The sequence below is a fragment of the Bufo bufo genome, chromosome 9 (assembly GCF_905171765.1).
Source record: "Bufo bufo chromosome 9, aBufBuf1.1, whole genome shotgun sequence".
Taxonomy (NCBI): domain Eukaryota; kingdom Metazoa; phylum Chordata; class Amphibia; order Anura; family Bufonidae; genus Bufo; species Bufo bufo.
The window spans coordinates 4978651-4991178 of record NC_053397.1 but is presented as its reverse complement, the minus strand read 5'-3'; the positions used below and the strand labels follow the sequence as shown (position 1 = coordinate 4991178).

Here is a 12528-nt window from a genome sequence, read left to right as displayed (position 1 = left end):
CCACTCAGAACCGCCAAGCTACGAGAAAACCGCCAACATCTGGACGGGTGACACGCAGCCCGCACCATGACAGACCAAAGACCAATACCGCAGGGCTGACAACAACCAGAAGCACAAAGCCTGACAACGTGACAACCCAAAGTGACCAAACAGCAGCTACAACTGTATAATATACCGGGAGAAACTGTCTACAGGAGGCAGCATTATAGCAGTTATATCCCTGTACATAGGAGCAGTATTATAGTAGTTATATTCTTATACATAGGAGCAGTATTATAGTAGTTATATTTTTGTACATAGGAGCAGTATTATAGTAGATATATTCTTGTAAATAGGAGCAGTATTATAGTAGTGATATTCTTGTACATAGGAAGCAGTATTATAGTAGTTATATTCTTGTACATAGGAGCAGTATTATAGTAGTTATATTCCTGTACATATAGAGCAGTATTATAGTAGTTATATTCTTGTACATAGGAGCAGTATTATAGTAGTTATATTCTTGTACATAGGAGCAGTATTATAGTAGTTATATTCTTGTACATAGGAGCAGTATTATAGTAGTTATATTCTTGTACATAGGAGCAGTATTATAGTAGTTATATTCTTGTACATAGGAGCAGTATTATAGTACTTATATTCTTGTACATAGGAGCAGTATTATAGCAGTTATATTCTTGTACATAGGAGCAGTATTATAGGAGTTATATTCTTGTACATAGGAGGCAGTATTATAGTAGTTATATTCTTGTACATAGGAGGCAGTATTATAGTAGTTATATTCTTGTACATAGGAGCAGTATTATAGTAGTTATATTCCTGTACATAGGAGCAGTATTATAGTAGTTATATTCTTGTACATAGGAGCAGTATTATAGTAGTTATATTCTTGTACATTGGAGCAGTATTATAGTAGTTATATTCTTGTATATAGGAGCAGTATTATAGTAGTTATATTCTTGTACATAGGAGCAGTATTATAGTAGTTATATTCTTGTACATATGAGGCAGTATTATAGTAGTTATATTCTTGTACATAGGAGCAGTATTATAGTAGTTATATTTTTGTACATAGGAGCAGTATTATAGTAGTTATATTCCTGTACATAGGAGCAGTATTATAGTAGTTATATTCTTGTACATAGGAGCAGTATTATAGTAGTTATATTCTTATACATACGAGCAGTATTATAGTAGTTATATTCTTGTACATAGGAGCAGTATTATAGTAGTTATATTTTTGTACATAGGAGCAGTATTATAGTAGTTATATTCCTGTACATAGGAGCAGTATTATAGTAGTTATATTCTTGTACATAGGAGGCAGTATTATAGTAGTTATATTCTTGTACATAGGAGGCAGTATTATAGTAGTTATATTCCTGTACATAGGAGCAGTATTATAGTAGTTATATACTTGTACATAGGAGCAGTATTATAGTAGTTATATTCTTGTACATAGGAGCAGTATTATAGTAGTTATATTCTTGTACATAGGAGCAGTATTATAGTAGTTATATTCTTGTACATAGGAGGCAGTATTATAGTAGTTATATTCTTATACATAGGAGCAGTATTATAGTAGTTATATTCTTGTACATAGGAGCAGTATTATAGTAGTTATATTCTTGTACATAGGAGCAGTATTATAGTAGTTATATTCTTGTACATAGGAGCAGTATTATAGTAGTTATATTCTTGTACATAGGAGCAGTATTATAGTAGTTATATTCTTGTACATAGGAGCAGTATTATAGTAGTTATACTACTGTACATTTTTATACATTTGCAGCAGAAGTTGAACCCTAGAGGTCAGGTCTGTGGCTTGTATCAGTTGTATAGTTAGTATCTTGGTCTGTGTGGATAAACCTCTTCTTCTCTGGGTAGAATTTCTCACATCTTACAGACTTTCTGCTCGCGTCCATCCTCGCTTCTTGCAGTAATAAATCTACATTTGCTGTGCAGTGCATTGTTTCGGGTCATCCATGGATACTTTGTCCGCATTATGGCAGGTGGGGCGATATCCCGCGCTCGCTGTCCACTCGCTCGTCTTCGGTCACCCGGAGCTGTGTCACTCGCCCATCAGAGCACTCGCCCTGGGGACGACGCAGAACGAGTGATTTAATGCTAATAACAGGATTAGGCGGCCGCCTCCATCCCGGCCTCTGTCACCCACAAGTGTCACCTCCAGGGACAAGAAATCCAATCAAGATCCGCCGCTGTCTTCGGGAAGCTCACAGCCCAAAGCATGGCGCAGATTGCCAAAACAAATCCGCTAGCAGCGCCGGGCGCACATTAATCACCACCCGGGGGGACAGGTCCCAGCCACATTCATTTGTCAGACGCTGCACCACATAAGTTATTGCAGACACATTAGCATCTCATTTGCATGTCATTAGCGGAGCGAGCGCCGGGTGTTTGTGGGATGCCGTACACGACGCTAACAGCACCATCAGTAGCTGGAACCAGCTCTCCGAATCACAAAGCTGGAGGGGGAGGGGGAGATGAGGGAAGCATCTAAATGATTCCACTCTGCATGACTTAATAGAGCTAAATGGCTGCATTACTGCCTGTAAGAGCTGCGATCATTTAACCTCTCCCAAAATGGCATCTCCCCAGCACGTATAATGATCGCAGAACGCGGCAGCGCTGATCTCTGACCCCCCAGCTGTTGTCAGGCTGCACCACTGCAACGTCTCTGTAGAGGGTCATGTATGCGCAGATCGTAAACCGCCATATCGCATCCTCGTCTCAGGCATTACCGTACATGACACTGCAAACCTAGGAAGAGGCAATCTGGCTGATGACAGCTGCACCAAGTCTCTGCTGGGACTTGTAGTCCCCCTGAAATAATTTGGAGTCACGGTGTGAGACAGATAACGAAGATTCAGCGAGTACAACATTTCGGGAAATTGCAGTTTCCAGCCGTCGAGTAGATGAGACGGCCGCGGCTGCCGGAGCTCGCAGCAGAGATACCGCCAGGCTGGCTCCTCCTGATGCCACGTTACCACGGTGCTCTTAATTAAAATAATAAAGAATGTATCGGTGACAGTGCGACGCCATCCGGAGGAGGCCACCGCAGGCAGGACGCACATACGTTATTCATGAGACGCCGCCTCATTATGCAGGTTCATTAAGAGCCACAACATATGGCACTGAGAGATGTGGAGAGCAGTGCGCTGCCAGCCTCACCCAGCTTTCCCAGGCCCTGACTGACAACGCCCCAACTTACATCCACAGCGCGGGCATAATGGTTGTCACGCCGTAGTCCTGGAGTAAGACACGAGTTCAATCATCTGCCCGGACAATACAATCTAGTTGTACAATCAGATTGGACAGACTTTGTGCAGAAATGTAGTGAATTTTAAGTCCTAGAAGAGGTAAATGACTCTTCAGACAGGCAGCGTGGAGCCCCCTGACCATCTGACAACCCGATCTGACAACCCGATGGGGCAGTAGTACTCACCCCCTGCAACTGCTGAGCGCCCGCAAAGTTCCTCATCACTTGGTGAAACTCTCGCTCCAGCCGCGTGGCCCAGTACTGCATCCTGCAAGAGAGGGAGAGAAGGGGGTCAGTAAGAAAATGGGGGGCACCAAGACGCTGAGGCGTCAGTAACAAAATGGGGGTCATCAAGACGCTGAGGAGTCAGTAAGAAAATGGGGGTCAGTAAGAAAATGGGGGTCAGTAAGAAAATGGGGGTCAGTAAGAAGCTGAGGAGTCAGTAAGAAAATGGGGGTCAGTAAGAAAATGGGGGTCAGTAAGAAGCTGAGGAGTCAGTAAGAAAATGGGGGTCAGTAAGAAAATGGGGGTCAGTAAGAAAATGGGGGTCAGTAAGAAAATGGGGGTGATTAATAAGCTGGGGGAGGGGGTTTAAGAAAATTGGGGGTCAGACGAGGGACAACCTGACTTTTTAAGGGTCTTCTGGTTAATGTCGGGGTCACTGCTGGACTCTCGTTTCTCCTGTACCCTGTCTGTCGGCGGACATGCCCTGCCCCTCAGTCACATCCTGACCTCGTTGTGCTGAGGGTTTGTTACAATTGTATCTAGTAGCACAGATCTCCTGGATACGTTGTATCAGCTCTGGACCCTGTAGAGCAGGGCTGGACAACCTGTGGATCTCCAGCTGTTGTAAAACTACAACTCCCACCATTCCCTGCTGTAGGCTGATATCTGTAGGCAGACTGGGCATGCTGGGAGTTGTAGTTTGGAGGGCCGCAGGTTGGCCAGCCGTGCTGTAGAGGTTTTCAGCCCTTAGATGTTCCCAGCAAGCAGAGATTTCGAAGACTGGAGGCACAAAGTCTATTAGAAAGTTGCAGAACTTGCGTTACGTGCAGGAGAGGGGCGTTCGGCGCAGCCAATCAGGCGACAGATCCGCTTCTCTCCGTACAGAGCGGTTGATATTTTTACATAATAATCAATAAAACATAAAACTCTTCCATCACGTGGCGACGCAGGCGGCGGTGATGAATGACTGTGCCGGTGCGAGCCGTAACGCGCGGCTAATAATGAAGTGCTATTAATGGCGGCGGCGGTGACCGTCATTAAACACTAAGCACAGGACCTGTCCCCCGCCCGCCGTCTTTATCAATGTAAACCAGGACATCCGGCTCAATCAATACGGTATTATCAGCGTGTAATGGCGGCGTCCGCGCCACAGGGCAGCGCCCCATCGTGTCTCCATCACTCAGCGGTGGGACCGTGTAATAGGGTTAACCCTTACAAGTCACCGTGAAGAACAGACCAGGGGGAAAGGATTAGATTGGTGTGGGACTACAAGTCCCAGCGTGTCCGAGACCTTCCGTCTCCATAAATGTCAGGGAAAGCTGGGTACAGCTGACAGGAGGCTGACAACCCAGCTTTCCCAGAATCCTGGGCGACAACCGCTTCACAAGATTTACAGCCGCCATGCTGGTCGTCACCCAGCTTTACAATAATCGGCCCCGGAATTTGAGACCGCTGTGTGACAGATGCAATGGCGGTCACCCAGCTTTCCCAGAAACGGGATGGATATGGCACTTTTACTGGGAATTTTTAGGTTCTCCTGCTGAACCACAACTCCCATCATCCACCATTCAAATCTGTACTGTATGACATGTCTATGGTTGTCATCCCAGGTACGTGGTAATCTCCGGCCGCGCGCAGCGGTGGCGTCCTCGTTAACCAGGCGCGCGCTGTGAAGCGCCGACCCTGAAAGGGTTAATGGCGCTGGTGACATCATGATCTCTTTTTTAGTTAGAATAATGGCTTCCTTCACAGGCCGACAGATTGGAAATTACCTGTGAAATATATTTCCCCGGGCGCACAATCGGCAGCCATATAAATTACCCAGTTTAATGGCCTTTGGAATTCTTCTCCCACTAAATTCCTGTCAGGGTCTCGTCCGTCCTCATTGTGCCGAGCGCGGGAAAAACGGCGAAATCCGACTGATGCCGCTGAGACGCAAACCAATGAGAGGAGGCCGCAGCGTCCTGCCCCGGATTCATCCCATCCCCCGTCCCTCAGCAGCGGCAGGATCGGCCTCGTTCCTATATTCAGCACTGACCTCGTTATCGCTACGGCCAGAATTCTGTTCTATATGAGCCGAGGAGGCCCGGGAGGCGGCACCCCGAAACTGTGGGGGATAAGGGATACGGGGGTGATGGAGGCGCCCCGAAACTGTGGGGCATAAGGGATACGGGGGTGATGGAGGCGCCCCGAAACTGTGGGGCATAAGGGATACGAACCAGGGACATGTGGGGTGGGGGGCGACAGACGACTGATGCGTCAGAGATACGGAGACACCAGGGATGGGGGAAGGGGGGGGGGGTGACAGAGGCACCAGGGATACAGGGGCGACAGAGGCACCACGGACATAGGGGGGGCACCAAGGGTCTTCAGGTTAATGTCAGGGTCACTGCTGGACTTTGCTTCACCCCGGGCAGAGATTTCATCCCTGGTACCACCCTAGAAAGAGGACGTACGGTCACCCTACTCCTATCAGTACAAACCATGTGTGAGTAGGGGGCGGGGCTGTGACTACCCCTCAGACAGGATATACAGGCAGGTTGTCAGCAGTAATAGATGTTCCTGTAGTATAAGGGGTGTGATCACATGTCTGATCTCATGTCATTATATCAGTGATGTCATCAGCAGGGGGCGGGGCTGTGACTACCCCTCAGACAGGATATACAGGCAGGTTGTCAGCAGTAATAGATGTTCCTGTAGTATAAGGTGTGTGATCTCATGTCTGATCTCATGTCATTATATCAGTGATGTCATCAGCAGGGGGCGGGGCTGTGACTACCTCTCAGACAGGATATATAGGCAGGTTGTCAGCAGTAATAGATGTTCCTGTAGTATAAGGTGTGTGGATCTCATGTCTGATCACATGTCATTATATCAGTGATGTCATCAGCAGGGGGCGGGGCTGTGACTACCTCTCAGACAGGATATACAGGCAGGTTGTCAGCAGTAATAGATGTTCCTGTAGTATAAGGTGTGTGATCTCATGTCTGATCACATGTCATTATATCAGTGATGTCATCAGCAGGGGGCGGGGCTGTGACAACCTCTCAGACATGATATACAGGCAGGTTGTCAGCAGTAATAGATGTTCCTGTAGTATAAGGTGTGGATCTCATGTCTGATCTCATGTCATTATATCAGTGATGTCATCAGCAGGGGGCGGGGCTGTGACTACCTCTCAGACAGGATATATAGGCAGGTTGTCAGCAGTAATAGATGTTCCTGTAGTATAAGGTGTGTGGATCTCATGTCTGATCACATGTCATTATATCAGTGATGTCATCAGCAGGGGGCGGGGCTGTGACTACCTCTCAGACAGGATACACAGGCAGGTTGTCAGCAGTAATAGATGTTCCTGTAGTATAAGGTGTGTGATCTCATGTCTGATCACATGTCATTATATCAGTGATGTCATCAGCAGGGGGCGGGGCTGTGACAACCTCTCAGACATGATATACAGGCAGGTTGTCAGCAGTAATAGATGTTCCTGTAGTATAAGGTGTGGATCTCATGTCTGATCTCATGTCATTATATCAGTGATGTCATCAGCAGGGGGCAGGGCTGTGACTACCTCTCAGACAGGATATACAGGCAGGTTGTCAGCAGTAATAGATGTTCCTGTAGTATAAGGTGTGTGATCTCATGTCTGATCTCATGTCATTATATCAGTGATGTCATCAGCAGGGGGCGGGGCTGTGACTACCTCTCAGACAGGATATATAGGCAGGTTGTCAGCAGTAATAGATGTTCCTGTAGTATAAGGTGTGTGGATCTCATGTCTGATCACATGTCATTATATCAGTGATGTCATCAGCAGGGGGCGGGGCTGTGACTACCTCTCAGACAGGATATACAGGCAGGTTGTCAGCAGTAATAGATGTTCCTGTAGTATAAGGTGTGTGATCTCATGTCTGATCACATGTCATTATATCAGTGATGTCATCAGCAGGGGGCGGGGCTGTGACAACCTCTCAGACATGATATACAGGCAGGTTGTCAGCAGTATTAGATGTTCCTGTAGTATAAGGTGTGGATCTCATGTCTGATCTCATGTCATTATATCAGTGATGTCATCAGCAGGGGGCGGGGCTGTGACTACCTCTCAGACAGGATATATAGGCAGGTTGTCAGCAGTAATAGATGTTCCTGTAGTATAAGGTGTGTGGATCTCATGTCTGATCACGTCATTATATCAGTGATGTCATCAGCAGGGGGCGGGGCTGTGACTACCTCTCAGACAGGATACACAGGCAGGTTGTCAGCAGTAATAGATGTTCCTGTAGTATAAGGTGTGATCTCATGTCTGATCACATGTCATTATATCAGTGATGTCATCAGCAGGGGGCGGGGCTGTGACAACCTCTCAGACAGGATATACAGGCAGGTTGTCAGCAGTAATAGATGTTCCTGTAGTATAAGGTGTGTGATCTCATGTCTGATCACATGTCATTATATCAGTGATGTCATCAGCAGGGGGCGGGGCTGTGACTACCTCTCAGACAGGATACACAGGCAGGTTGTCAGCAGTAATAGATGTTCCTGTAGTATAAGGTGTGTGATCTCATGTCTGATCACATGTCAGTATATCAGTGATGTCATCAGCAGGGGGCGGGGCTGTGACAACCTCTCAGACCATGTCTCCCCCATCACGGTCACGCAGTACTACATATTACAGACTAGTGATGACGCCCCTTATCCGTAGGCGCTGCGCTTCTAGACGCCTCGTCGCTGCCCTTGTGTCCGGCTTATCTGAAGCGCAGAGAAGCGGCCGCTGTGACCTCCGGTGACACCTTGCATTGAGTCTCTTATCAATGGCGCACAGAGGATGATGGGCGTTATCCTGGCCCCTCTGCAGCGTCCTCTCAGCCTAAATATAGAAGCTGATGGCAGAGACGAGATTGTCGTCGGTTTGGGGGGGGGGGGGGGGTTCAGGCCGAGCCGTTTCTCTCTGGTATCGTCGCGTTATTCATCTCCCTCAAGTTCCGTATAACTTTATTCAGACGTTACATCCGATCCCGGGAAAGCTGGGTGACGGCCGACCGCAGCTCATCACCCAGTCCGAGGCATCCAAGTGCCACACCCAGAACGGAGCGTGATGTCATCAACCTGTGGTTCCAACCGTACGTGATGGGCGCCGGGGTCCATGCTGACGCTGCGTGAACAGTCACCGGCAGGACTTTTGGTCGCAGACAGGACCCCTGGTGATGAGCAGATAACTGGGTGCCTCCGATGACAGCCGCCATCACCGCGAGACGCGACCATTTTCCGCTCATTATTATAAAGCAATATGCACTGCCCGATCGCCGCGCTGCCGCTCCACATACGGAGACGCTCAGATAGCGCAGTGCATGATAAAAAAAACAGGAATAATCATCACAATGAGCTGCGTCCAGCGCCGCCGACCGGCAGAAAGACGGATCAGATCCACCGCGGACGGCGCCAGCGAATGTACAGAAAGCACAGCGCGTCACAGTGATGTATGGCGCCGTATGTTATAAATAGATAACACGCCACGTGCTGCATACGTGGAGCCCTGCATGGCGAGAGCAAGCAACCAGATGGGAAATGGTTAACCCGCGGGCAGCACCATCCGCCGCAGACCATTAACAGCCGCTCGTGTCAACATCCCACCGCGACACAACTTAATACCCGATCAATAAGCTATGAACTGACGCCGGGCTCGTAACCCCTTCCCTGCCACCAGATCATGTCGGATCGTTAGGTTGGAGGCGGCCACGTTCGGGTACGGACCCACGGCCGCGGCCACAACGTTTTGTGGGCTTCAAAATTGTGCGCCCGCTGCTCGTGTGCCCACAGGTGCCTCAACATGAACTACCCTAAAGGGGCTTGAAATCTAACGCGAGACTGCGATGGCGGCCATTACCCCTCCGACACAGGCGTCACCCAGCTTTCCTACAGCCCTCGAACAGAACGGGTAGACTGGAGCCCGGAAAAGCTGGGTAGCCACCCAGGCAGGCGCTCTATCCGCGGCCATACTGTCTCCCGGTGATGTATAACTGGGCGGACTGGCCGCGCGGGAGCTAAGGGCGTCAGGTCTGTCCTCGGTCACCCAGCTTTCCCAAGAACAGGCGACTCCGTACATCTCCTGGGGCTCGTCGTGTACAATGACGGCTAGAAATGCTGACCAGTGACTGGAGACGGCGGGGCGGGAAAATATACGCACCCCCTATGGGAACAGCTGTGAGACGGCTATCAGTTGCATCCTAAATAGTATACCCCCTCCCCCAGCGCAGAAGGAGACCCCAGGCATCCATATATATACCCACAGCTAAGTATAGACGCCCTGCCGCCCCTCCTCCACACAGGGTATACTTCGTGCATTGATCCCCGGCTCTATCTGAATATCATCGATCAATAACAAGTGAAAACACAAGTCATTGATCTCGTCCCATAAAGGATGACGGACAAAGGCGATATTCCCTGAGAAACAAAGTATTCCCACCTCCAGCGTCACCGGTTACTGACTGTTCTGAGGAGCAAACAAAATGTGACATTAGACGGAGCATCGAGGAGCGGATCGGGCCTAGAGACGGGGGGCGCAGAGCTCTAAGACAGTCCGAAGTAATGCTGCATTCATTGTAAGGTCCCCTGCTCTCCTGACACAAATGGTACTTTCCCCCCGATGTCCTGACACAAATGGTACTTTCCCCCCGATGTCCTGACACAAATGGTACTTTCCCCCCGATGTCCTGACACAAATGGTACTTTCCCCCCGATGTCCTGACACAAATGGTACTTTCCCCCCGATGTCCTGACACAAATGGTACTTTCCCCCCCGATGTCCTGACACAAATGGTACTTTCCCCCCGATGTCCTGACACAAATGGTACTTTCCCCCCGATGTCCTGACACAAATGGTACTTTCCCCCCGATGTCCTGACACAAATGGTACTTTCCCCCCGATGTCCTGACACAAATGGTACTTTCCCCCCGATGTCCTGACACAAATGGTACTTTCCCCCCGATGTCCTGACACAAATGGTACTTTCCCCCCGATGTCCTGACACAAATGGTACTTTCCCCCCGATGTCCTGACACAAATGGTACTTTCCCCCCGATGTCCTGACACAAATGGTACTTTCCCCCGATGTCCTGACACAAATGGTACTTTCCCCCCATGTCCTGTCACAAATGGTACTTTCCCCCCGATGTCCTGACACAAATGGTACTTTCCCCCCGATGTCCTGTCACAAATGGTACTTTCCCCCCGATGTCCTGTCACAAATGGTACTTTCCCCCCGATGTCCTGACACAAATGGTACTTCCCCCCCCGATGTCCTGACACAAATGGTACTCCCCCCCCCCCCCCTGAGCTGCAAATACTTTCCCACAGCACTGTGCAGGGGGATGTATTACTAAAATATCCATAGTGGTGGATTGGAGCAGTCGTCCTTTCACTTATTATTAAAGGGGGGTTATACCATAACTAATGTAAAAAAAAAAAAAAAAATTGATCTCGTCCCATAAAGGATGACGGACAAAGGCGATATTCCCTGAGAAACAAAGTATTCCCACCTCCAGCGTCACCGGTTACTGACTGTTCTGAGGAGCAAACAAAATGTGACATTAGACGGAGCATCGAGGAGCGGATCGGGCCTAGAGACGGGGGGCGCAGAGCTCTAAGACAGTCCGAAGTAATGCTGCATTCATTGTAAGGTCCCCTGCTCTCCTGACACAAATGGTACTTTCCCCCCGATGTCCTGACACAAATGGTACTTTCCCCCCGATGTCCTGACACAAATGGTACTTTCCCCCCGATGTCCTGACACAAATGGTACTTTCCCCCCGATGTCCTGACACAAATGGTACTTTCCCCCCGATGTCCTGACACAAATGGTACTTTCCCCCCGATGTCCTGACACAAATGGTACTTTCCCCCCGATGTCCTGACACAAATGGTACTTCCCCCCCGATGTCCTGACACAAATGGTACTTTCCCCCCGATGTCCTGTCACAAATGGTACTTTCCCCCCGATGTCCTGACACAAATGGTACTTTCCCCCCGATGTCCTGACACAAATGGTACTCCCCCCCCCCCCCCTGAGCTGCAAATACTTTCCCACAGCACTGTGCAGGGGGATGTATTACTAAAATATCCATAGTGGTGGATTGGAGCAGTCGTCCTTTCACTTATTATTAAAGGGGGGTTATACCATAACTAATGTAAAAAAAAAAAAAAAAAAAAAAAAAAAAAAAAGAAGAAGAAATCAGACATCATATAGGACAGGACAATCTCTAACACAGTCTGGACCCGCCCTGCACCCCACATGGATCCAGAGATCTCCCCGGTCCTTGCTCTGCTAGATTTATATCAAGCTGACAGCTCAGGGGGGCGTGTCCTTACTCTCCCCATCACAGCTCAGGGGGCGTGTCCATACTCTCCCCATCACAGCTCAGAAGAGCGTGTCCTTACTCTCCCCATCACAGCTCAGGGGGCGTGTCCTTACTCTCCCCATCACAGCTCAGGGGGCGTGTCCTTACGCTCCCCATCACAGCTCAGGGGGCGTGTCCTTACGCTCCCCATCACAGCTCAGGGGGCGTGTCCTTACGCTCCCCATCACAGCTCAGAAGGGCGTGTCCTTACTCTCCACATCACAGCTCAGAAGGGCGTGTCCTTACTCTCCCCATCACAGCTCAGAAGGGCGTGTCCTTACTCTCCTTATCACAGCTCAGAAGGGCGTGTCCTTACTCTCCTTATCACAGCTCAGGGGGGAGTGTCCTTACTCTCCCCATCACAGCTCAGGGGGCGTGTCCTTACTCTCCCCATCACAGCTCAGGGGGCGTGTCCTTACTCTCCCCATCACAGCTCAGGGGGCGTGTCCTTACTCTCCCCATCACAGCTCAGGGGGCGTGTCCTTACTCTCCCCATCACAGCTCAGGGGGCGTGTCCTTACTCTCCCCATCACAGCTCAGAAGGGTGCGTCCTTACAATCCCTATCACAGCTCAGGACGCAGTTGAAGGATGAAACTGAGCATGTGCGGCCATCTCAGTGATCAGGACA

At 49.2% G+C, this 12528-nt stretch overlaps 1 protein-coding gene across 2 annotated transcripts in view; it reads right to left on the bottom strand.

Annotated features, from left to right (window-relative positions):
* CACNA2D2 (calcium voltage-gated channel auxiliary subunit alpha2delta 2) overlaps positions 1-12528 on the bottom strand; it is a 121803-nt gene that overhangs the window by 94171 nt on the left and 15104 nt on the right. For both annotated transcript variants that reach the window (XM_040406723.1, XM_040406724.1), the window contains exon 2: positions 3467-3548. In XM_040406723.1, coding sequence (XP_040262657.1) covers positions 3467-3548 — 82 coding nt within the window. The remainder of the gene's footprint in view (positions 1-3466; positions 3549-12528) is intronic.